This window comes from Haliotis cracherodii, unplaced genomic scaffold, assembly GCF_022045235.1.
Source record: "Haliotis cracherodii isolate W230 unplaced genomic scaffold, xgHalCrac1.p SCAF_17, whole genome shotgun sequence".
NCBI classification, from domain to species: Eukaryota; Metazoa; Mollusca; class Gastropoda; order Lepetellida; family Haliotidae; genus Haliotis; species Haliotis cracherodii.
The window spans coordinates 15,356,615-15,381,691 of NW_027266272.1; the positions used below are offsets into that span (position 1 = coordinate 15,356,615).

Consider the following 25,077-nt stretch of genomic DNA (forward strand, 5'->3'; position numbering starts at 1 on the left):
ATATAGGTGGATCATTTATGTACGGTTATATAAGAGGAGATTAGATGGAAAATAAATGGAGACGAATCTCAAGCGGCTTGATTCTCTAAATATAATCCTCACTAAATCTGGGAAAGATGTCTTGAGAGGAGAGTGGGCATGGCTTTTATACGGATAATTGTGTTACAAGCCCAGGCGAGCACTGCACTTAACATTTAATGTCTTATGATCGATAAAATAGATAACATTTATTTGAAACGTGTCTACAGGCTGATATTGGATATGTTGTTGTTGTTTTTTCTGGCAACCCCTTTGAAGCGATCATCAAGTTTTCTGATGAAATAATGTTAGTAAGTAGTTAGCCTTGTGGTTAAAGCGTTCGCTCGTCATACCGAAATCATGTTCGAATCGCCAAACGGGTAAAAAATGTTAAATGATTTTTTTTTGTTATTCTTCGTCGTGAATTATTGCTTAAAGCTGCAAAACCTTACACAACCATCAACATGGAAAAACACGATTCCAATTGGTTAATAAACGTTCCAAATTATTACAACAACCTCCACTTGAAACAGCTGATTTGACGAGCGCATCATGACGGAGAATGGTAATTACAATCGTCGAAGCGCTGAGATTGCTTTGTGCAAGCGGACCCAGGCCCCCCAAACGCCCCTACCATTGAGGAACAGGTTGTAATTCACACCTGTCAGCAATGTTAAAATATAAAACAGTGCAAATAATTATTTGCCTGGTCCGCTAGTGTGGCGGCTACTTTATACGATAAAGGTTATTTGATTGATTGTTTAATACGAAAGTCTCCAAGAAGTTGCATTTATTCACGAACTCATTCATTTTAATGTCATAGATTCTTACTGAAATATAAACATTGAATATTTGACTGTGTAGATGTATTTGTACACTCACTTTCTACAAAAGCATTGGCTGTGAATAGACTTTAGGGCGACTGCGTGTGTATGTATGTTTGTGAGTGATTGTGAGAATATTGCTTAACGTTTCCTCAACGTTGTAATCACAAGTTATTTAACAAATGTTATATTTAGGTAATCGTAAATATATTTAACTCCAAATGTATATCGACAATATCTGTAAATATCCACGAAAATCGAAACAACATAGACTTGCCGATCACAAAGGGTGCTCTTTCCTCCAGTCCTTAATTCTAACTTCCTTCTAGTTTAGCAAATGTGTGCAGACTATAAAAAGAGCTTTATTGATCAATCATCAACACTTGACGGATTTGTATACACTCAATCCACAATCAGCCGTGAATACGCTCGACTGCATGACGTTTATTGACATGTCTTTTTTTTAAGTCATCTAATGAAATAAAGCCGTTTAAAACTCACGGAGGTCACCTGACCCCTTCTACGTGCATACAATATGTGCGAACCCTACCATTGCCTGATATTGAAGCGATGCGTAGAGCAGATTGCCACAGGGGCGTGGCACACGTTGCGCGAGAAATATTGTGATATGTAATCAGATTGCTCATTGGTTAGAAAACTCGCTGGAACGAGGCCTGTCCTGATTCGTCGGTTACAAATTGCGACTTTGATGCAACTCTGAACGTTGTGTATAAAAACTTCTAAAGTATATAGGTGATCTGGATATTGATTCAGATTTGAGCATTGACAGGTACATGAAACTAGATTGTTTCTATGGCAATTCATGACAACCTCGGCGTAGTGCAAACGTGGACAGTGTTCTTCTCCAATTCAGTTGACTGCTGTTACAATGGGGAGTGGCGAGGTTGGAGCCGTGCATCTGTTTGATAGAAAGCATGCTTGCACTGACAGCAGTTATACCTGTTTATTGGATTCGGTTGACAGCGACTTTCATTACCATATGACGTTTGCCACATGACAGAAACTGACCTTCAAACATCTCGTAAAAGAAGCTACGTAGTTGTTGTTGTTGTTGTTGTTGTTGTTGTTGTTGTTGTTGTTGTTGTTTAACGGTCTGTAAATAATCGAGTCTGGACCAGACAATCCAGTGATTGACATCATGAGCATCGTTCCATGCAATTTTGATACGTTGACATGTTTCAACCAAGTCAGCGAGCCTGACCACCCGATCCCGTTGTCGCCTATTACGACAAGCATAGTTGCCTTTTACCGAAGGCATGGTTTGCTGAAGACCTCATCTACCCCGGGATCTTCACGGGTCAGCTACGCTGGTATATGACAGTAAATTACTTAATACTACCGGAAGTGCAGGACACTGTGTCGTCACTGATTTTCAGTAACCTATTCATATACGTTGCACTGCTATTTCTTTCCGTTTACGCCCAATGAATCTGTTTCGTTGGATAATCGATACTGATATTATTCACAGACCCGTGAACATATCCCTTGAATTTCACAACAGGCAAATATTATTTAAAAAATCGATATGAATATGTTACAGTTTTTTCATTTTTACATGGTGGAAATATCGATGTATTGTGGCAATAAGTGAACAGGAAAGGAATCTTTATGACAGCTTTCTGCGTTCCACACATGTGAAGTAAAAAAAATCGAATCTGTATTTTGTATTCTTCTGTAATTATTCACAACCACTAAAGCTACCATTTAAACCCAGACGGCAAAATCATCTCAAAAACACATTGCAGCTATTAAATGTGAGAAGTGTCGGTGGTGACGTACGCTTTTTCCCCGTTTTCGTTGAAGTAGTTCCGTTGTCGCTGTCGCTGTGGAGAATTAATGCATCGTCAACATTGTGCTCAGAATGAGAAAAAAAGACGCATTTTATTTTCAGATCCTTTTAAAACAGTGTGACTCAGATATGTCTCATCAATTATTAACTTCAAAAAATGTTACAAGTGGTTCAACCTTCCTTCAAAAACATGCATTAACACGTACAGTAATGGAGATTTTATTTTGTAAAACGTTCTCAGTGTCCGGTCTGAATCGCTGATGCGGGAAAAACGACAACGCACAACCATAACAACAATAACTTCTGAAGGCTGAGTCCCTTGTACGATTCCGACTGTGTCGTAAGTCATGTATTTACGAATCACTGTCAAATTGTGATGATGCCAGGTTTTCTGGAAAAGACGAGCGTATACCGCTCCACTGGTGGCATCTATCACAGACAAATCCGTTGTTAACCCGACAAAACACAGGAACATATCATACGCGTCAAACTGGAAAATGTCCGCCACATGTCTACCGTAAAGTGTTTTGAAATCTTACTACGGCCTTGATTGCTGTGGGGGCACGGGTGACCCTGTCGTCTAAGGCGCCGCTATTCGCTGTGAAGAGTTGCGTTCCTTGGGCTCGCCAGAAACCTATGATTGTTAGTTCGAATTCCGGTTCGCCCCGATTATGTTTCTAGGTTTGTCAGCACCATACCCGTGCTCGTGGGTTTCACTGAAGTGGTAAACGTCTGAGACCTGCATCACTTCGGGCTTTCCTCCCACATTAAGCTGACACGCCGTGATATAACTGGAATACTGTTAATAGCGGTGTTAAAACCAACTCACTCACTCACCCTTGATTGTTGTAACCTTTAAACAATTTTTGAGAAAGAGACGTAAGATGCTCTTTAAAATCTTCGTAGAAAGAGCAAAAGGTGTGAAAAGTAGACACCATTCACATACTTGTCACCGCTATTTTGCCTTTCACGTCCAATGGAATCTGTTTCTTTGGATGCTCGAGAGTGTTTTTTGTGTTGTTGGTTTTTTTGGCGACGACGTTTTATATATTAAGTATAGGTACTCCTCTGCAGCATACGTCTATTTATACAAGCAGTGTATGTACTGTACACAGTGTATTCACTCACTTGTCCATGACATAGTATCCCACTCACAAAAAGACTGTTGGCTTCAGTGTTACGTGCCCTTACGTTAAGTGCTCAAGATGACACGTTCGGTTAAGAGGATAAGGTGTTTCATCAAATCCTGCGCTGTCGTTGTGGTCGTCGTATTTCTAGTGATATCAAAGTTGCATGAAGATGCAGCAGACGCGGTTCTTGACAACCTGACAACGTTGTTGCGCGAAACTGTCGTAACTGTTGAAACCACAATGTAACACAGGAAATTGCTTTGTCAGTGGCCACATTACTTTTCATGTTTCAAAGCCTCCAAGTCACACAATGATAATTGCATCAGAAATAGAAAACGCATTCATCCTGCTCGAGAGCGACAGAGCCCACTGGTAACAAATCACTTGAAGTTAAGCAACGTTGGATGGATGACTGTGTTCGACAGCTGGACTACACAGAGTTTCCAGGGCTTTCCTCCTGCCCTACACTGAAGCACATGTAGAACATGTTTGTTTGAAATATACCTCCAGTCAGCCAGCAGTAAATGGGTACCCGGTAGGATGAGAGAGTAATGTGACTGTCTAACCTTCTAGTACCTCACAGGCAACTTGGGCTGTATACTCCTCAAGGAGCTGAGAATGAAAATCAAGTGCATCCTGATCCACTGACCATGGTAACAATGCAGCGCTTTAAGCATGCAGTAGGGCGTGGATTTGGCTAATTATAATTATTCTTGTAGACCAGTTGTCAAAAAATGTAATGCCATGATCTCAGGCTTTATAAAAGGCTGGAGTTCGTCAGCTTCAGGTGGCATTTGTCATATTTTACATGAGTATACACGACCATGATGCTTTACAACGTTGATTTGTCTGCAGACCCAGAGGTCTAATGCGTCAATGTCAAGAACTGCATCCCATGGCCGTGAAGAAAATGTACGCACCCCAGGGAAATGAGGATTCAAAATATGAATCTACATTGATCCATTGATGAACACTCATTACTCAAAATTCCTCTCTGTTACAAATAGCCACTACGCAATATGCGTATGTCAAAGTGAGTTTTAGACGACAGAAATTCAACATAACTTCACATCGCCAAGCCTAATGATTAATGTTCTGCAGAAATGAGGGCACAGACAACAACAACCGGAAAGTGAAGGTCGTTGTTCCGACAATTAAGAGTATTCTCAACATTAACGTTTTGATACAAAATCGTATTGCCTGCAGGACATGTGAGACTCAAACATAAAAGCAGAATTGTGTTGTTGTTTTTTTCATAATCATCATATTGTATTCAGGGCCAATCTGGGACTTGAAACAAGATTTTAAAAATAAATTAAGCTCACTGGAGCGTCTTTGACCTTTAGAAGTAGCCATTTGGACACGGCCTGTGGCATCTGGTCTTCTTTCGTCAAACGCGATAGTTCATGATTACAGTTAGGCTTTTCCATTAAGAGGTTTCCCTCGGGAATAAAGTAGGTCGCGTTATAGCTCGGCAATATATTTATTTGTTTACTTGGAATCCAGGTGACTACGTTCTCGGATTCCTGGAGAATTGTGCAAAAAGAAAGTGTGAGGTGATTTCATGTCATTTTTTACTACAGCACCAAAGACTCCGATCTAACAATACTGAGTTACCATCGGTTTGGCGTTTTATACAGTGTGCAGTTAAATCGAGGATTTTGTGTCATAATTGCATTGATGCCGTATTGAATTGCAATTCATCGGGGACTCACTGAGATGATAAGATTTATCTGTGCTTGAAATTTGCCTGTGTTATGGAATGGACCATCAGCTTGTTTAGAATTTTTAAATTTTATTTGTTTGTTTGTTTGTTTGCTTTTTAACATCGCCCACCGCAAAATGCCAGCTACATGACGCCGGCCTGGAAATAATAAAGTTTTGAACAGACAAACCAGTGATTGATAATAAAAGGAATGAACCACGCCTTCAGAGCCGGATGACATGCTAAACAATGTACATTCCATGAGATAATGATATGCATTTTCACATGTATTTGAACATGAAAGCGATATTGCTTTCATCTTATTATCCCAAACATGAGATGACTTCATGGGACCAAGAATGGGCGGTTTCTAAAAGGCATGTCTTTAAATTCATAGAGCCTATGTACTCCACAACAGCAGTAAACTAACTTTATTTAGGCAGAGTAACTGTGTCCGACCATTGTAGATTCTCTGAAAGGAAGCTGGGAAGTTGTATTTTTCTAGAGGGAGTATTCGGTCACTGCTAAGAACAGCCAAGGTCCTATTCAACTCCTAAAACCAAGTATTCACATTTCGGATAGTTGAACTATTTGAAAGCTCCCTGAGAATGTACACACAAACATTTTAACACGCCTTATGGCACGACAAATCAGCCTAACGCGAACAGAATCTCCAACCCGGAATCTTTTCACAATTAATGTGTTTCAACAGAGCTCTCTGCTGTCTCGTCTGTCTACCTATCAAATTTCCCTGGGGTATTTCCTGTTTTCCATCCCAACAAACAATCCACTGCTTTGAACGGAAAGACTCAACCACTCGACAAATCCCTTATTAATAGCCAATCACTCTACAGTTTGGCCTTCGCTACGGTCCTTTATTCGTCTGAGCTCGCTTCATTGGCTCGTAAATAACCAATCAATATGCGGGTAACATTTCGCTGCTACAAGTTTGGCGCCTGTGGTTAAATATAGGTAGATTATTTATGAACGGTTATATAAGAGGAGATTAGATGGAAAATAAATGGAGACAAATCCCACGCGGCTTGATTTTCTAAATATAATCCTCACTAAATCTGGGAAAGATGTCTTGAGAGGAGAGTGGGCATGGCTTTTATATGGATAATTGTGTTACAAAGCCCAGGCGAGCACTGCACTTAACATTGAATTTCTTATAACCGACAAAAATAGATTTCATTTATTTGAAACTTGTCTCCAAGCAGATATTGGATCAGGCCCTCAAACTGATCATCTATATAATCTTCCAGTAAAATAATTGTAGGGTATTTGCAAGTGAAAGTTATACCTTTTCGCGAACACCTTATATGTCACTAATTGATAATGATTCAAAATACATGTTTATGATGGAACGTACTCTCCTTTAAGCAATGATTTCTTTTGATTATGGAAATGGTTTGGTCTAGGGTTTATTTACGCATATATTTGAGTGCCCTTCATTCTACATGCATAAGGGGCGTAGCCTGCCGGTGTCGTCCCAGGAGCGCCAAATTTGATATTTAGGAGGAAAACTCCTCTTGGCGTTCCGGGGACCAGTGAGGGCTCTGGCACAGTTCATTGACACGGGGTTTGGTGCTTCCGGTACCAGGCAAATAAAACGAGAACAAATAATGTTAAAATATTTAAATGTACATATTCATAACAATGTTTAGTCATGTTTTGATCTTCTTAAGCGCTTTATCTGTAAACACATCTGCACCGTGAGTAGACTCACTGCCTGTAAGTTGATAATCTCGTGATCTGTTCAATTTAATTGTATTTTTGTTTTATCCATTTTACGTATTTCTACTTTGTAGCCTAGTGGTAAATGCATTCGCTCGTGACACCAAAATCACGTTCGCTTCGCGAAATGGGTATAATTGGTGAAATCTTTTCTTCTGTTATGTTTTCGCAGTGCCAAAAGCTGCCTACACCTTACACTACCATCAATGTAGAAAATACACAATTCTAATTGGTTAATAAGAAGTTTCAAATTATTTTAACAATCCCTACTTGAGACAGCTGATTTGACGTCCGCATTATCACGGACGATTAAAGTTTTTGGAGAGCCTTTTTCTTAATTATAAGCCTTCGTAAGCATTCAGATATAAAGTAAGTATACAGGGTTTGATTTTTATGAAATTGAAAATTGAAAGAACTGTTGTAAAATTTGATTTTGTTTATTTTACCATCATTCATTCCTGAAACAGTTTGTGAAAAGTCATCTTTTGCTGGGTATTTGTGTTTGAAATAAATTGGTTCAATGTAGACTGAGATAAGAAGAGTTTGCAACCACAACCATGTTTGAAATGTTATAAATTTGTGCCGAAAAAGTATTTTCATCAACAAACGTAGTTGTTCCCGGCAGTTAGGATCATAAGTTATACCAGGTATATCTCAAATCTCCTAAAATAGTAGATGACGTCACAAGTGTCATGATTCTGATATTAATGTCACACGATATCAATCGTTAAATTATTTTCCAAAATGAAAAAACGTCTTTCAATGTCATCATTAAAGAATATCATATTCTTAATCGGTCGAGACGAATAAGAAATTGTTTTGAAGCATTTTAACCTGCATGACATTTCAGATGACACAGCCTGTTACCACAGCCATGAGCTGCTGTTATGCCGACCATGTGCAGGTTTAGGAGTCCAGTGTTCTTTTCTGTCATTTGAATACCTATCGGTTTGATTAAATTGGAGCCATGGGCAAATTGCAGCTGTTATTGGGTTGCGAGAACGGTGTTCCAAAACGTGACGTCAATGGTGTGTCTGGATTAAGAAAGAAATATTGCCATATTCTAGTTGATATAACCTTTCCTCGAGCACCTGGTATCATCACTATGTGATAGTGATTCGTGAACACACGCTCATGATATAGTCGGAATCATACAATGGACCCTGCTTTTAGCAGAGATTTCTTATGATGGAGTGGATTTTGTCGCTCCTATTTACAGCTCACTTGTTGAATTAATAACATGATTACAGGTTATTTGTACGGAAGCCATTTAGGGCCATTTTTTATTCATTTTTTCATACATACTAAGGTGAAATTTTAAGATGCTATACTTAAATTAAAAGATACTGCGTTGAAATTTCCAGATAATGATCATGAAATTTCAAGATAAACAGTTGAAATTTCAATATATTAACTTTAAATTTCAAGAAGAAAAAAAAATGGCCCTAAAAGGCTTCCGTATATTTGTTTTTTGTTTATTTATTTGCAGTGTTTTGATAGCGGAGCGAGACGGAGCTAGTGCGCTGTATACGACCCACAAGTACCATCTTGGTAAGTCTATAGGAAGCAGGGGAGGTAGGGTAGCCTAGTGGTTAAAGCATATGGAAGGCCCGGGTTCTTTATCCTACATAGGTACAATGTGTGAAATTCATTTCTTGTGTCCACAGTCGTGACATTGCTGGAATGTTGATAAAAGCGACGCACACCCTTACACATTAAGGTAGATATACTGACAGCGCTTCGACTTTGATATATAGACCTACACATTTTTTACAGACGTGATACTGGTATTTTTCTTGGTACCCCGGGGGAAAAACGATGCGTGCATGCGCGTGTGTGTGGCTGCTTGTACGATTTTAAAGTGCACTTTCGCAGACATGTCTGATGGAGAGACTGTCTTAACAGTGGTGGCATTAAATGATTAAACGATGAGGTGATACGGTAACTGCTGCTAGGGTATAGTGCTTTCAGACCACTCAATCACACATATAACTAACAGGAAATTTCCCAACGATTTGACAGGATTTCGACTTGGTGCTGAATATAAACTTTGACAAATATCCTATATACCATACGTTTATTATCGTTTCTTGTTAATGAGTAGGAATTCCCAAGCAAATGTTTCATGGCCAAAACCTAACGCACAATTACATCCTTTTGACTTTGACTTTGACTTTGACAGGAGGATCTGAGGAAAATCATCACTCAGAACGAATTGCATGTAGTGGGCTTAATCTCCGTTTAAATTGCCTGCAGAAATTCAGTCAGTCACGAAGAGTCATTGCTAATTTGAAACATGTTGATTCATTTCGATATGGCTGTGTGTGAAGAGTGTTGACGGTCTGGTGTGGTAGACCCCGGGCGCTCCATTAATAGTTTCCCGTCCACGCTTAGCCAGGCATCTAAGGCGAGCGATGTCGCCCACAGATAGTACGTGGTTTAGATTGAAATGTCACCTGATCATCTGTTCAGCACACAGGCCGTAGACAACAGACAACTCGTGGTCTTCACACAGTCGTTATTGGTCCTCCCAGGTTCAGTGATACACAGTTTTGATGACGAAATTGTCGAATATGAGCATTGTATGAATAATTTGTGTAATTAGTTACATGCGTGAGTAAGACTCCAGACAGACTCGTCATTAGTCCTTGCAGATATAGATGACAAGGATATGAATGATTTGTATAATTAATGATACATGCATGAGTGACTTGGCACAAGGTCTAGTAGGTACCAGACAGATACGTCATTAGCCCTTGCAGGCATAGATGACAAGGATATGAATGATTTGTATAATTAATGATATATGCATGAGTGACTTGGCACAAGGTCTAGTAGGTACCAGACAGATACGTCATTAGCCCTTGCAGGCATAGATGACAAGGATATGAATGATTTGTATAATTAATGATACATGCATGAGTGACTTGGCACAAGGTCTAGTAGGTACCAGACAGATACGTCATTAGCCCTTGCAGGCATAGATGACAAGGATATGAATGAATTGTATAATTAATGATACATGCATGAGTGAGTTGAGACAAGGTTCCATAAAGTCCGGAGAGACACATTTTCGATGCTTATAATGTTAATAACTGGAACGTCTGGTCCAGAGACAATTATTTACAGACCGCCGTCATATAGCCGGAATATTGCTGAGCGCGGCGTTAAACAGCAAAAAATTGTAAAAAAGCAAATGGAAACCCTTGCAAACTTGATTAAATTCGTCAAAAACAACTTTGTACGTAAAACAAAGTAAAGTCCATCTGACATGATAAAAAAAAACGCTGCCCAGTGGTCAGCTATGGCTACTTGTAATGATCCAGCGAGACAGGAAACGTCCAGCTAACCACCAATAGATGGTCTAGACTCCGGTGGGACTGGGAGCCACGTAACAGGTTAAACATCCTCTCAGCGCAGACGCATACAAGACCATAAACAGGATTCAGTAGCTGTTCGTACGCCCATACAATGATTCCGCAATCAGACGAGCCTTGATTAATGCGTCGCTCCACTGACCACTGAATACCTAAGTGATCCTTAGTTGTCATGGGAGCGTCAGAAAGCTATCAAGTTGGCCAAATCTTTGGTCTGGGGTGCGTAAGACCGACCTCAGCCTCCTTTGGCTGGGTGGGGGGGGGGAGAGGGGGGGGGTGCTAAGACTGCCAATGTATAGAACCTGCTGACTTGGTACAATCACGGAGATACGAGTTTCCACTATTATCTGTAATCTCTTTCCACCCCATTTGAATGCTGAAAATGAACGCATTTAACCCTTGCGGTGTTGGGGTTGTGGAATCATGTCCATGGAATGCCGGCGTGGTAGTATGGCTGTGCTACTCACTCTGCATCGGGGCCAGGCAATTTGTGGAAGTACATTCCGGCTGATCTGATATCTGGCATACTGTCAGACAGAACATGCTGTGTCAGGTTTATGTCCATGTCCGTGTAATTACAGGAAGTTCCTGGTGGAGTTACCTCCCTTTCTGCGTTCATTTTAACAAAATGGAAAGTCATGGAGGCGATTCATGGAATATTTATCATTATAACAAACACTACAACTAGCCTGTCTGTCTCCCCTCTCTCTCACCGCCTCTCTCTCTCCCTCCCTCACTCCATTTCTCTGTCACACACTCCTCTTCATGTGTGTCTCTCTCTCTCTCTCTCTCTCTCTCTCTCTCTCTCTCTCTCTCTCTCTCTCTCTCTCTCTCTCTCTCAGTCTCCCTCTCGCACTCTCTCTCTCTCTCTCTCTCTCTCTCTCTCGCACTCACTACTTTTCTCTCACACTCATTTTCTCTATTTCTCTTACATTCAGTCTCTCGCACTCTCGCTCTCCTCTCCCTCTATCAGTCTCTCTCAATTTCTAATTCGCACTCTCTCTCCATCTCTCAGTATCTCTGTTTCTCTCTCCCCTCTCTCTCTCTCTATCTATCTCTCTCTCTCTCTCTCTCTCTCTCTCTCTCTCTCTCTCTCTCTCTCTCTCTCTCTCGCGCGCGCGCGCGCGCTCTCTGTCTGTCTCCCCTCGTTCCACCTCTGACTCTATTTCCTCTCACACACTCCTCTTCATGTCTCTCTCTCTCTCTCTCTCTCTCTCTCTCTCTCTCTCTCTCTCTCTCTCTCTCTCTCATTCTTACCTTTGTCTCGCACAAACACGCACATTACCTTAATCTTTCTACGTACACCTCAAGCGTAGTGATAGTGACCCCTGACATGTTTCCGTGGCACAGGTTTCACATTTGTGTCTGTAAAATGCAGTTATAATTACACAGGTCGAACAGTACTTGATACAGGATGACTTGACATCCATCAATCTAATTCTGCCTTTACTTACTAGCCCCACAGAGCAAGCACAGGCATCACCGGGCACGACGAGATGCGCAACCAAAACCCGAACCAGCGTCTGACGGTACGTCGGTTTCCATACAACCATTATTAGCATATAATATATAATATATTTTATATGTGTACTAGGGTATGTCTAAAGGATATCAGCTCGCGTCATGTTTAATTGTCTTTTTTCTTTCGAATTTCTTTTGGGGTAACTTAAATTTGGACACATGCAATATTTTGATAATTTCCAAAAGTAATTGAGAGAAAATATCGATTTAAATTTAGCATTCATGTTCTCACCAATCGCACGATGGTGTAAAATAAAAGTATTCGTAGGCAAATTATGATGTTCAATATGTATTTAAGTAGGAGATGATCGTACATGTGAAATATTATACGTGGAACTTAATACGGTAGACTACGGTTAAAACGAACTCGAGGGGACCACTAATCTTAGTTCGTAATAACCGTAGTTCGTTATAAGCATACATACAGCATATATACAACAAATGGTCGGGACCAAAAAAAAATTCGTTATATCCCTCAGTTCGTTATAAACGTAGTGATTTACATAATATATAACAGTACCCCGACTGCCTTAATGAGTGTAGACTACACGTAGAACAAATAATATATAAATGAATAAATGTGTACACTTTATAGATGACCCATTCGATATTCCTCAGTTGTCGTTCATTCTGCCATTTGATACTCTTAATCCATCCATACCTTACCTTTCCCTCTGTTTGATACTCCTAAACTGCCAATCCATCTATTTGATACCCCTTAACTGCTCATCCATCTATTTGATACCCCTTAGCTGCCAATTCAGCTATTTGATACTCCTAAACTGCAAATCCCTCTATTTGATACCCCTTAGCTGCCAATCCATCCGTTTGATACCCTAAACTATCACCCCTTCTACTTGATAAGTTGCCAATCCCTATCCTATTTGATAAGCTGTCGATCCTTCTCATATTTGATACACGATCCTTCTTTTTGATACCCCTAAACTGCCAGCCCTTTTGTTTGATAATTTGCGAATCCCTATCTTATTTGATCCTGTAGTCATATGCTGTTGACCCCCTCTCATATGTGAGGTGGCAGACCTAGAAACCTAATCGGAACGAACTGCTTCGTCCTTAATGACTGGGCCATCCGTGCCCCCCGCACAACAGTGTCAGTTGTTGCATATACATGTAGCTGAAAATTCGTTTCCATTTCAGTACGAATACGAAAATCGATTTTCCATTCCAAAACATATTGTTTTCAGATACTACCGTTTCCCCTTTCCCGCTCAGTCAGTGTGGGAAGAACCGCACGTGTGTCAGGTACGTTGTCAGCGACTGCAGATACTTGCTGTAAACGGTAAACTGTAAACACCGAGAGTATTATCATTTGTTGACGGACGCCATTTGTGTAAGTCATTCCGGAAATGATTAGGTCTCCAGCACCCCATGATTGTCTCCAGCACCCCATTATTGTCTCCAGCACCCCAGAATTGTCTCCAGCACCGCGTGATTGTCTCCAGCACCCCAGAATTGTCTCCAGCACCGCGTGATTGTCTCAAGCACAACGTGATTGTCTCCAGCATCCTATGATTGTCTCCAGCACCCCATGATTGTCTCCAGCATCCCACGATAGTCTCCAGCACCCCACGATAGTCTACAGCACCCCATGATTGTCTCCAGCACTCCATGATTGTCTCCAGCACCCCATGACTGTCTCCAGCACCCCATGACTGTCTCAAACAAGCCATGATTGTCTCCAGCACCCCATGACTGTCTCCAGCAAGCCATGATTGTCTCCAGCACCCCATGATTGTCTCCAGCACCCCGTGATTGTCTCCAGCAACCCACGATTGTCTCCAGCACCCCGTGATTGTCTCCAGCAAGCCATGATTGTCTCCAGCACCCCATGATTGTCTCCAGCACCCCGTGATTGTCTCCAGCACCCCACGATTGTCTCCAGCACCCCGTGATTGTCTCCAGTACCAAATGATTGTCTCATGTACCCTGTGATAGTCTCCAGCACCCCACGATTGTCTCCAGCACCTCATGATTGTCTCCAGCACCCCATGATTGTCTCCAGCACCCCATGATAGTCTCCAGCACCCCATGATTGTCTCCAGCACCCCGTGATTGTCTCCAGCACCCCACGATTGTCTCCAGCACCCCATGATTGTCTCCAGCACCAAATGATTGTCTCATGTACCCTGTGATTGTCTCCAGCACCCCATGATTGTCTCCAGCACACCGTGATTGTCTCCAGCACATTACGATAGTCTCCAGCACCCCATGATTGTCTCCAGCACCCCATGCACCGGGGTACCGGGGCAGAATTGACTTCAATCAGCCCATATTTAAAATTGTCCCTTCTTGTTGATTCTCAGGCAGAATAAATCCCTAGTACCCCATGTATGTCTCCATCTGTTGATTGCTGGAGAGAACAGCTTTAAAGCATCCCACAGCTCCTCGTATCCCATGCTTGAGGATCTCATGCTTTCAAACACTGGTACGCTTGGTCTGTACTATATTGCATGTGGTGCTTAACATGATATATTTAAAGCAACTTGTATACTAGCCATGACTTTTTACCGCCACCCCTGCTGTCGAATTCGAAGATCTAAATTTTTTATCCTTAGTTTTGAAAAATATAATTTCGGGAGTATTTCAGAACCCATCACCTATCACAAGCCACACGTATTGTTCACGAATCGCAGTATACTGTAAGATCGGATTCTTATTAAAAACCTATGTTGCAATTCAGATATGGTTCTTCTGGTTGTGATCACATGACCTGCGATTACTTCCTGTCATATCACGTGATGAACTCGGATCGGGTGGACCTGGAATTGAGCGGGAAGAGCAAGGGCTGGGTGGCCGTCGGGTTCTCATCGGACGCAAAAATGGTAAGAAGGGCTGATTGTGACGTGTGGGTGAGTTGGGTTTATCGCCGCTTTGAACAGTATTTCAGTTATATCACGGCGTGTCAGCTTACTGTGGGAGGTTACACGGGAGTTGATGCAGGTATTTAATGTTACCACTCAGGTAAAACAGGTACGGGGCTGACAAACCAAGGGTCACAATCAGGGCGATCTGGGTTTCGAACCCGTTGTCATAGTATCCTGACACACGTAAGGGATGTAACTCTGCAAAGTGTATAGCGGCGCCTTTGCCAGAGGCAACACATAATGGACAATACTATAGTACTGCAACATTATGAAGTTCGACGTTCCTGGTTCGATTCACAGATTCAAGCGGGGTCTGGTTTTGAGTGGGTTTTGTTTTTAAATATTGTTCCAGAAAAGAATTTTCAAGAGTACTGCATGGTCAGGCCCCGAAAGTTTTCACTCACTCACTCACTCACTCACTACACAGAAACCTCAATTTGAGTGAGTGAGTTGGGTTTAAAGCATTAAAATCAGACCTCAGTTCTCGCTACCGCTAAACAAAGATCTGAAGACATGCCATTTGGGGTCACGTCAGAACGACCTTTCATCCGACCAATCAGAGCATCGCTTACAAGATTATGAAAGTGACAGTCGGAATGTGATTTCTAATCATGCAACCTCGAAAACTTACGATTAGTTACGGGTTTAACGACTGAATCCATACAATCTAGACCATCTATTAGCCATTCCAGGATGTTCTTTTGTTCAGGTTTCAAATTTGTAATCGTAAATTTGTCAAAATATATTTCGAAGCGTAGTCGCCAATTTGAAATTAGTGCCGTAAAGCACGAGAAAGCTGCCTTCTGATTGGTCATTCCATTGGTCGGTCAAAGTTCGCGCAAGGTCGGTCTAACGTGACCCGTAATGGGATGTCCTCAGATCTTTGTTTAGCTGTAGCAAGAACTAAGATCTGATTTTAATGAAAGTGGGTTTAAAGCCGCTTTTAACAGTATTCCAGTTATACCACGGCGTGTCAGCTGCGTGGTGCAGGTCTGAGACGTTTACAACTGCGGTGAAACCTACGAGCCGGTATCGTGCTGACAAAGCTAGAAACATTATCGGGGAGAATCGGGATTTGAACCCAGAATCATTGGTGTCTGGCGTGCAACTCTGACCACATCGAATTGCCGCTCGGCCATCCGTGGCCCATCTTATTTTAAGAAACAGGGACTTAAGATACACTGTGACACGTGAGGTACCAACTGACAGATCCAGGCGTGAAGATCCGGGTTAGAATTGGTCTTCGGCATCCCATGCTTGTCGCCAGAGGCGACATACCTGGATCAAGGCGTCAGGCTCCCTGACTTGGCTGATGCATGTCTTCGTATTCCGATTGCGTAGATAGATGTTCATGAACCCTGGTTTTTCTGATTATTGTCTAGATTATTTACAGACCGCCGCCAGATAGCTGAGAATACTGCTGAGTAAGACGCTAAACAAGAACCAAACAAAAAATACGCTAACATATCTCGTATAACTGTAAAGTTGTTGAAATCAGAGGAGGCGGTAGGTTAGCCAAGTGGTTAAAGCGTTCGCTCGTCGCGCCCAAGACCCTGGTTCGTTTCCCCATATGGGTACAATGTGTGAAGCCCATTTCTGGTGTTCCAGCCGTGATTTTGCTGAAATGTTGCTAAAAACGGAGTAAAACCCTACTCATTCACTCAAATCAGAGAAAAATCAAATAGGCCAGGTGTTTGCTTCAACATTTGAAACGTGCGGTACATTTTTGTTCCCAATTTCAATTTAGTCAAATTCACAGGTTCCTAGTTCAAGGGGTTCACTTCCATTATAACGATTTCATCCCGCCGACTCAAAAGTAAGGAGACAGAAAATGTTCACCCACGGGATAATGAACTCGTCCAGTCAATTTACTTATATACATTATTAAACTTCAGAATGAATGCCGTTCGCGTGTTCTATTTATGATTACAGGGAGGGTCGATGTTTTTTCGTCCAGGATGATGACAAATACCATTCAAATGGATTTACTGAAATTGATTTTGCGTCGTAAGTTTATCCTTATAAGCTGAGTTTTAAAACCTCGCATTGTCAAGGGGCGGTTGGGTAGCCTAGTGGTTGAAGTGTTCTCTCGTTACGCCGAAGACATGGGTTTGATTCCCCACATGGATACAATGTATGGATACAAGCCCATTTCTGTTGTCCCCGTGGGTATTGCTGGAATATTGCTAAAAGCGGCGTAAAACAATGCTCACTCTTCTTGTGTCACTAAATCACCCATGATAAATCAATTTCTGTATCATCCTTGTTCAGGGCGGAGATGATGACGTCATAGCGTGCAAACTGAAGGACGAATTAACGAATACCATCCAGGTGGCCTCGCTCACGAACATTGTCGCACACGCTGCCCCGGAGCCCAAGCCCAGCGCCTTGACCTTGAAACACTGGCAGTACAAGGACGGCTATATTTACTGCCGGGTCACACGGCTCTTGAAGGTCAACAAGAGGAATAACCTGGATTTTTCAAACGACTGGTTTCAGCTTTATGCGCGTGGCTCGGTCGGAAGTAGTAAGTTCTTACCGTTGTTGTTCTTGTGGAGTAGTTAGTAAACAACTGAGATCACTTGAGAGCAATTTGTTCATTCATAATGTTTTTGTATTCGTTTGTTTTAAATTCATTTATATTATTATTTCTGTTTGTAATATTTATTCCTGTGTTCAATTTTTTTCAAGGTATAGTTAAAAAAAATGGTAGTGAGGGAAATGCACTTGGGCTCAATGACCCGTAAACATCCGGGGTAGTATAGGTCTTCAGCAGCCCATGCTTGCTGTAAAAGGCGACTATGCTTGTGATCAGAGGCGACTAACGGGATCGGGTGGTCAGGCTCGCTGACTTTGTTGACACATGTCATCGATCCCAATTGCATGGACCGATGCTCATGATATCAATCACTGGATTGTCTGGTCCAGACTCGATTAGCTGAAATATTGCTGCGTGTGGTGTTAAACAACAAACAAAACTTGGGCTCAATGAACATGTAAATGCTTTGTTCTGTATGTTGGTGGAACGCGGAATGTGTGTTAAGTTGCCAGTATGTTAAATTACCATTGATGGTGTCAGTGTGAAACGGGGTTTAACGTCTCGTTCAAGACTATTTCACTTATCTGCCAACGTGCATTCAGGTGTGCGGGTGGGAGAGTGGCAGAGGGGCCTTGATTGCTGCGGGTATGTGTCCGGACTAATGCCTTTTTTTATAGTGCTAGCCCACTGAAATACTATGCCGCAGTTTAACATGATACCCCACGTTATACCGACCAGTCCTTGTGTAGTCCCTTTAATGCCGAGACCGAGGCACTGTCACAGTCTATAGCAACGTCTGTAAGTATGACGCGGACAGGGAATCGGACCACTAACCTTCCGTTTGGAGGGGTAAGAGTGGGGTGTGCGTGCGTGCGTTCGTGCTTGTGTGTGTGTCAAACTTTTCGTACTTTCAAACATGGGTAGACACTCTAAGCGTCACCTGTTTGTGGCATTGCCATTTTAAGTAACTTTATTTTTCCAGGTGGAGTAATGCTTCAACACGATAAAACTCCTTTCACTTCGGACGAGAAAATCACCATGCTCATGACAACCAACAAGTTCACATCTTCAACCAGCAGCCGCCATCTTTATTCCATAGGCCTCCTGTGTCTCGTGTTCTCTCGTCTTGCTGTTTCCTGACGAGATCACGCCTTCAGCTCTCCACCTATCTGCCTCTAATTTTCTCCCGCCTGATTTCTGCCTGCTCAGCGGAATTTAATCTTTCGGACGAGATCGGGTGTTTTTGATAAAGTCCGGCCGGGTGTTTGGTGATAATGTCGGTTCAACAGAAAAAGTTAAAACGTGACGTTAAGAAACAACGGAACAGGGATGAATTAAAGTAAATCTACTCCAATATTCACAAATTGAAAATGACGATTAACGTATCTAAAAACTATATTTACACGTTTTATATCTCAGTTGTTCTTCTTAACTGAATCATTCATAACACCAACTCTGCTATGTTGCCTATTAGAAGAACATTCGGGTCAATGTGATGCCACAAGATAAGCTAACTAATCGGTCGCGTCACACAGCATACATTCTTCAACGTTCAGAGTCCCAGGCAAATATATCCTTACCAAATACCCATTGAATACCTTGATACCGGTTTCACGAGAAACATATATACGAATGTTGAAACGTAATTGCCCCCAAAGCCTGCTACTGTTTTGAGATCTAGCTCAAGCTCCAAGAAGCATCTTGCGAGCTTCGTATTGTGGTTTGGATCTCTTTTATTTCAGTGGGGATAATTGCATCATGGCTGACTGTTTGCGCTAATCCAGCGTTGTTGATTTGTTTTTCTTCCTCAGCGTGCCAGGGACACGGGTTTTAAAACCAAATGCTTCAGTGAGCCCATCAGTGATGGAGATAGCATACGTTCAAGAAATCAATATAGATTTACATGATGCGCCAGTGTCCGCGGCATGGGTTTGCGCGAGTCTGTTTCCAGTCCGTGTTTAGAGAGACTGGGCATCCGTCTTGTAGCAATCACGGTATACGCTTCTTTGAGCGGATTTGTAGAAGTTGCAGTCTAAGATGGATGGAAATGGATGTCAACCTTTTTTATTTGTAAGTGGTGTTTCTATGTAGATTCTTTACCGGTTTTTCTTTTTGGTTTTTGAGAAAATGACATTTCACGTGACCCAAATGACGCAGTCACGAGACGAGCTAATTATTCGTGTTTTTCAGAAAATCCATCAGGCAACAAATACATGGCATCACGCAACCAGCAAATCAATGACCAAACATGTAAATGATGACACACGATATAAGTAAATGACGTCGTATAACAACTAAATGACGTCATATAACAACTAAATGACGTCACGCAAGTTAATAGATCAGTAAAAAATGAGACATCATGCAACGGGGATGATTGGCAAAGTTGTGTGAAGCTGTTCCTAAACGCCATCTGACAGTCAACGATGTAGTTGCCATCAGCATTTTCATTTACAGATGTCAGACTAACGGGATCGGGTGGTCAGGCTCGCTGGCGTCGTTGATGCATGCCATCGATCCCAAATGTGTGGATCGATGCTCATGATATTAATCACTGGATTGTCTGAGACTCGATTATTTACAGACCGCCGTCATATAGCTGGAATATTGCTGAGTGCGGCGTTAAACAACATACCAACCAACCAGATATTGTCAAGATTTTTTTATTTTGTTAACTGCAGAGAATGTGATATATATTAGTTCATAAAGAAACCGCTACTTAGCGAAAGATATCGAGCGAGACCCAAAGGCAGAAGTCCTAATTACGTCACAATCGAATCCCTCTCTGCAAAACTACTAGTTCAATCTTCATTGTAGAGAAAACAAGTGACGCTAATATTGTACATGAAGGTATCTCACCCTAGTGTCTTTTGATATCAAATATATCAACACGAGTTGATAAAAGTGGGAAAATTCCGAGGCTTGCCGAGGATTCTACTTTTATCAACGTGTTTTGATATATTTCATGTAAAATAACACGAGGGTGAGATTATATTCATCATCCAACATCATTCTTCCAACTTTTTCAGTTTGTAGACAGTAATAAGCAGTGTCTTAAGTGTAAAAAGTACTGCTAACAGCTTCAGTAGCAGAGCCATTAGTGATTTGATAGTGACGTCACAATGCACTTCAAAGCATTCTGGTGCAATTTTATTGCAGGGATATCTACAGTGTAGATATCGCTTGATCTCACCCAAGCGATATCTCCTGTGGGAGACAGTTTTGGATGATAAATCCTCTTTTACGCCTCTTAGAATGTCGCAATTTTGCAAAAGTAATACTATTATTGTATATTCAAATTTTGAGCAGGGGTTCATGGACATCCAGACTGGAGTAATACCCTTGCTACATGTGTATGTAAGAGTGGTATAAGATATTGATGCATGTCATCATATTCCAATTGCGAATTCAATGCTCATGATGTCAATCACAGGATTGTCTGATCCAGACAATTATTTAAGCGATTATTTACAGACCGCCGCCATATAGCTGGAATATAGCTGAGTGCTTCGTTATACAACAAACAAACGAACAAGTTATTGTTGTGTCCAAAACACTGTCTACCTGTGTAAGCATAACATCAGTGCAGAAAAGCCAGAGAGCAAATGACAAAAGGGACGCGTTTGGCCGGACCTGGTATATTTTCTTTGTTTATGGATTTGGAAGTTTTGTTAGTGAAATATTTGGTCGATAGGTAAAACAAATAAGCGTACAGGTTTCTTGTAATCATTTTAAAGTTCGATTTGGATCGGTGGGTGGTAAAAAAAAAAATATAAATATAAATAATTAAAGTTCGATTTGGATCGGTAGGTGGTAAAATAATTAAATAATGGCCTGGTTTAGTTCCTAAATTATAAATGTAAAATATGACAGCGGCGACTTCTTTGTCATTTATTTATTGCCAAATCGATCTTGACAGTCGGTGTTATAAAAAAAACACCTGGTTTCTGGTTATATTTTATTCTGAAGATCCATTTTTAAGTTCGGCGGATCCGCGAACTAAGAAAAACAACGTACAGCCTTGTAGAGGCCTTTAAGACACATCCGGTACACAGCAATAGAACGTACCACTGTCGGAATCCATCTTTCCCAAATTAATTTTGGGAAAAAGAATATCAACGCAAGTTTTTCCTTGCGCAGTTTATGGTCGAGGGAGAGGAGATTCTCACGTTGAGAACAGTACCCAGCTGAACACCTAATTAACTCTGGAATCATATATAAGGAACCCCGTTTACCCAGACTTCCCACGTGCCAGGCGATAACAGCTGAGAACATGCACTTTATAAGGGACTTCCCCTTACCAACGATTCGTTTATCCGGAATTGTGATCATCTGGACGATTTGAATGGGAACGATAATGACCGGTTGAACGGGGTTTTGCTGTTCATATGTTCTTTCTGAGTCATCAAACATCTTTATTTAGTTCATAAATCAACCTAATGTGTTAGTCAGCACGTGATGCGCCTGGAAACAATGGGTGAGGTGAAATGGGGTTTAGTTCCGCGTTCACGATTATAGCACTTGTACAGCGACGTGCATTCACGTGTGTTTGTGCCTGCTTGTGCTCGGTCGGTATAATGCTAGTGGTATATTGCTAGCCCACTGAGATACCATGCCGCAGTTTAATGGATACCCCACTCAGACACAGTATACTGACTCCGAGCCGACCAGTCAGGGTAACAACAAGTACCATCTTTTAACGTGAAATTTGGGTTTAACGTCGCGTGCAAGTTTATTTCATTTATATAGCGACGTGCATGCACGTGTGTGTGTGGCTGCTTGTACTAGTCCGGACTGATGTCGATTTATAGTGCTAGCCCACTGAGATGCCATCCCGCAGTTTAACATGAATACCCCAATCAGACACAGTATACTGTCTCCGAGCCGACCGTTCCTTGTTTTATCCCTTAAATGCCGAATGCCAGGCAGGGTAACACCAAGTACCATTTTCTTACGTCTCTTGTTATGACACGGCCGGGGATCGAACCCCGGACCTTTCGCTTTTCGAGCCCTATCCACCTGACCACGGAGGCGGTCTTGGAATCAGTAACTACATGATATATTTGAGGAGTTCCTGACATTGAAGTGTTTGTATTCGTCTTGAAGACATTTTTTTGCTAAAATGGTTGTGCGCTACTAGCCCCAGACACCCGTGTATATTTCGCCTATGAAGACTGACAAATATATATATTGAAATGCCAATCTATGTACAGTGAAACCCCGTTAATTCGGACACTCGTTCCAACTGAAATCGTCCGTATTAACAAATGTCCGTATTAAAGAGTCATGGTTACGGGGTAAAGTCACTTGATGTACATGTAAGCGTTCCCAGCAGTAATCGACCAGTATAGCGAGATTTCCGGTATAATTAGGTTCCAGTTTTAAAAAGGGATCCGGAATAAAGGGGTTTCACTTTAAATGCTTCCTTCCGTGTTCATTTGCGATAATTTTTTATCAATTGTCTTTACATGAAATTAAATGTTTTTATCATAATTCTCTATTTGGGTGTAGTCTTGTAAGGTACAGTTAGTACAAATTATTCGATATTTGATTTTTTACATCAGATAGACATTTGTACAGTTTAATATTGTCATCCTCTGCGCACAAGGGTAATGTAATTAAAACCAGCGCAGCTCATCTGATACATTTGCTGTAATTTTTCAACCATCCAATATAGACAAAACACAAATAGTTACAATAAAAGACGAAGTGCTTATCTGTTCTTATGGATATGATATTCGGAAAAGATGTAAACCGCTTCGTCCCAATTAGTACCAATTATGCCCCTGTGAGCCGAGGATGTCCTTCGTGGCGTGTTGCGTATGTTGTCATGCCTTATTCGTCCATCTGTCCGCCTTGGCCTCTCCGGTGGAATTGTCGCAGGCTGATAGTGCCAAACACTGATGTATGCGGTACAGAAATCTAAAAACCTTTGAGTCAAACCTGAAAGTATAAGAATTACAATAGTCTTAACGCTAACATCGCTTTGTGGAACCGGCCCTTGATCAGCAGACATTGAAAAAAGCTTCACAGAGAACTGAAATCCGGTCGTCAGCAGGGGGTGCGAACTCTGCTTACTTTCCCAACGAAATATCGTTCGTATAGAATGCTCTTTATTCAAGCGAAAAATTATAAAGCGTTCATTCCACCAGCAAGTCATGGTATATGTAGAGTCCCTTTAGCGGTAAAGGTGTTCCCTCGCCACGTCGAGGAGCCGGGTTCGATTCCCAACACTGGTTGAAGCGAATTGCCGGTGTAGCCCGTAATGATATTACTAGAATATTTCAGATATCGTCGTAAAACAATATTTATTTACTAATATCAGTCAAATTAAACAGAAACAAAGATGAAAATCAATTTCTATATCGAATAGTTTTTATTAGAAACATATGTAATGCCAATTTTGAGTAAATGTTGTCAATTTTGTGAACCAATCCACAGTTACGTTTTACTGTAGTGTTGTATTTCTTAACGGCTACCTAATCCGGATTCTGAATTAACCGGACAGGGGCTAAAACAAAACCGTTATATATTATTTCTTGTTTTGTTGATAACCGATCATTAAATGGAAACAGGAAAAAAATAACATGTCGCCTCATTGTGTCAATAGGGGCGACGGGTAGCCTAGTGGTTAAAGCCTTTGCGAAGGCCCGGGTTCGATTCCCGACATGGTTACAATGTGTGAAGCCCATTTCTGTTGCCTAAAACAATACTCACTCACTCTACTCCAATTGTATCACTAAATCTTTTGGTAAATCAAGTTCTTTCTGATCCTTGTCCAAGGCTGAGATGATGACGTCATAACGTCCAAACTGAAGGACGAATTGACAAATACCATCCAGGTACAATGAGGGAAGCCAATTTCTGGCGTCCCCCGCCGTGATATTGGTGGAATATTGCTGAAAACGGCGTAAAACCACACTCACTCACTATTGTGTCAATCATGTTTGTAAATCTTTCTCTAAATATTAAGTGGAATGAAACCTCATGACAGGTGACGGGTGTGTCGCCATGTACTCATACACCAGTGTTCCTCACTACCAGCCTGGGGGTGGGGGATGAACCCCACGAACACATCGCCCCAAGGCCCAGAACAGTTATACGTGTCATATGTTATATTTTCATATTTATGCTGGAACCAGTGGATCTGTACATATTAGTGTTAGATAATGCAGGCAGTCGCAAGGAAAATGTTTAATTTCATTTTGATGTATTTAATGTACAGTAAAGAAATAACGTATTTCTCACACACGGCGTCTCGTGCTTTCTCGTCGTATCACGTTGTACGATATGCTTAAGATGCCACGGGTTATGTCCCTTTAAGGTTCACTCTGACTTTCTAGACTTGTGCTTTTTCGGTAGATTTTCTGTTTAAAGGCCGAAATCCTATATGGAATAAAGGGTGCGATGCATATCCCATGCACCTGTTTGGTTCCACGTGATGTGCTCTTAAGTTATTTATCAGTTATGTGACAAAGCATTACGCTATTAATCGGTTAGGTTCAAACGCACATTGAGCGAGTGAGTTTAG

At 41.5% G+C, this 25,077-nt stretch overlaps 1 protein-coding gene across 1 annotated transcript in view; it reads left to right on the forward strand.

Annotated features, from left to right (window-relative positions):
• The window catches only part of LOC139464910 (ferric-chelate reductase 1-like), a 126,668-nt gene extending 102,780 nt beyond the window's left edge, over positions 1–23,888 (forward strand). The window contains exons 3-8 of the mRNA XM_071246501.1: positions 8,714–8,775; positions 12,059–12,130; positions 13,328–13,385; positions 14,824–14,965; positions 17,279–17,534; positions 18,529–23,888. Coding sequence (XP_071102602.1) covers positions 8,714–8,775; positions 12,059–12,130; positions 13,328–13,385; positions 14,824–14,965; positions 17,279–17,534; positions 18,529–18,686 — 748 coding nt within the window. The 3' untranslated portion in view covers positions 18,687–23,888. The remainder of the gene's footprint in view (positions 1–8,713; positions 8,776–12,058; positions 12,131–13,327; positions 13,386–14,823; positions 14,966–17,278; positions 17,535–18,528) is intronic.
• Positions 23,889–25,077: the final 1,189 nt, after the last annotated feature.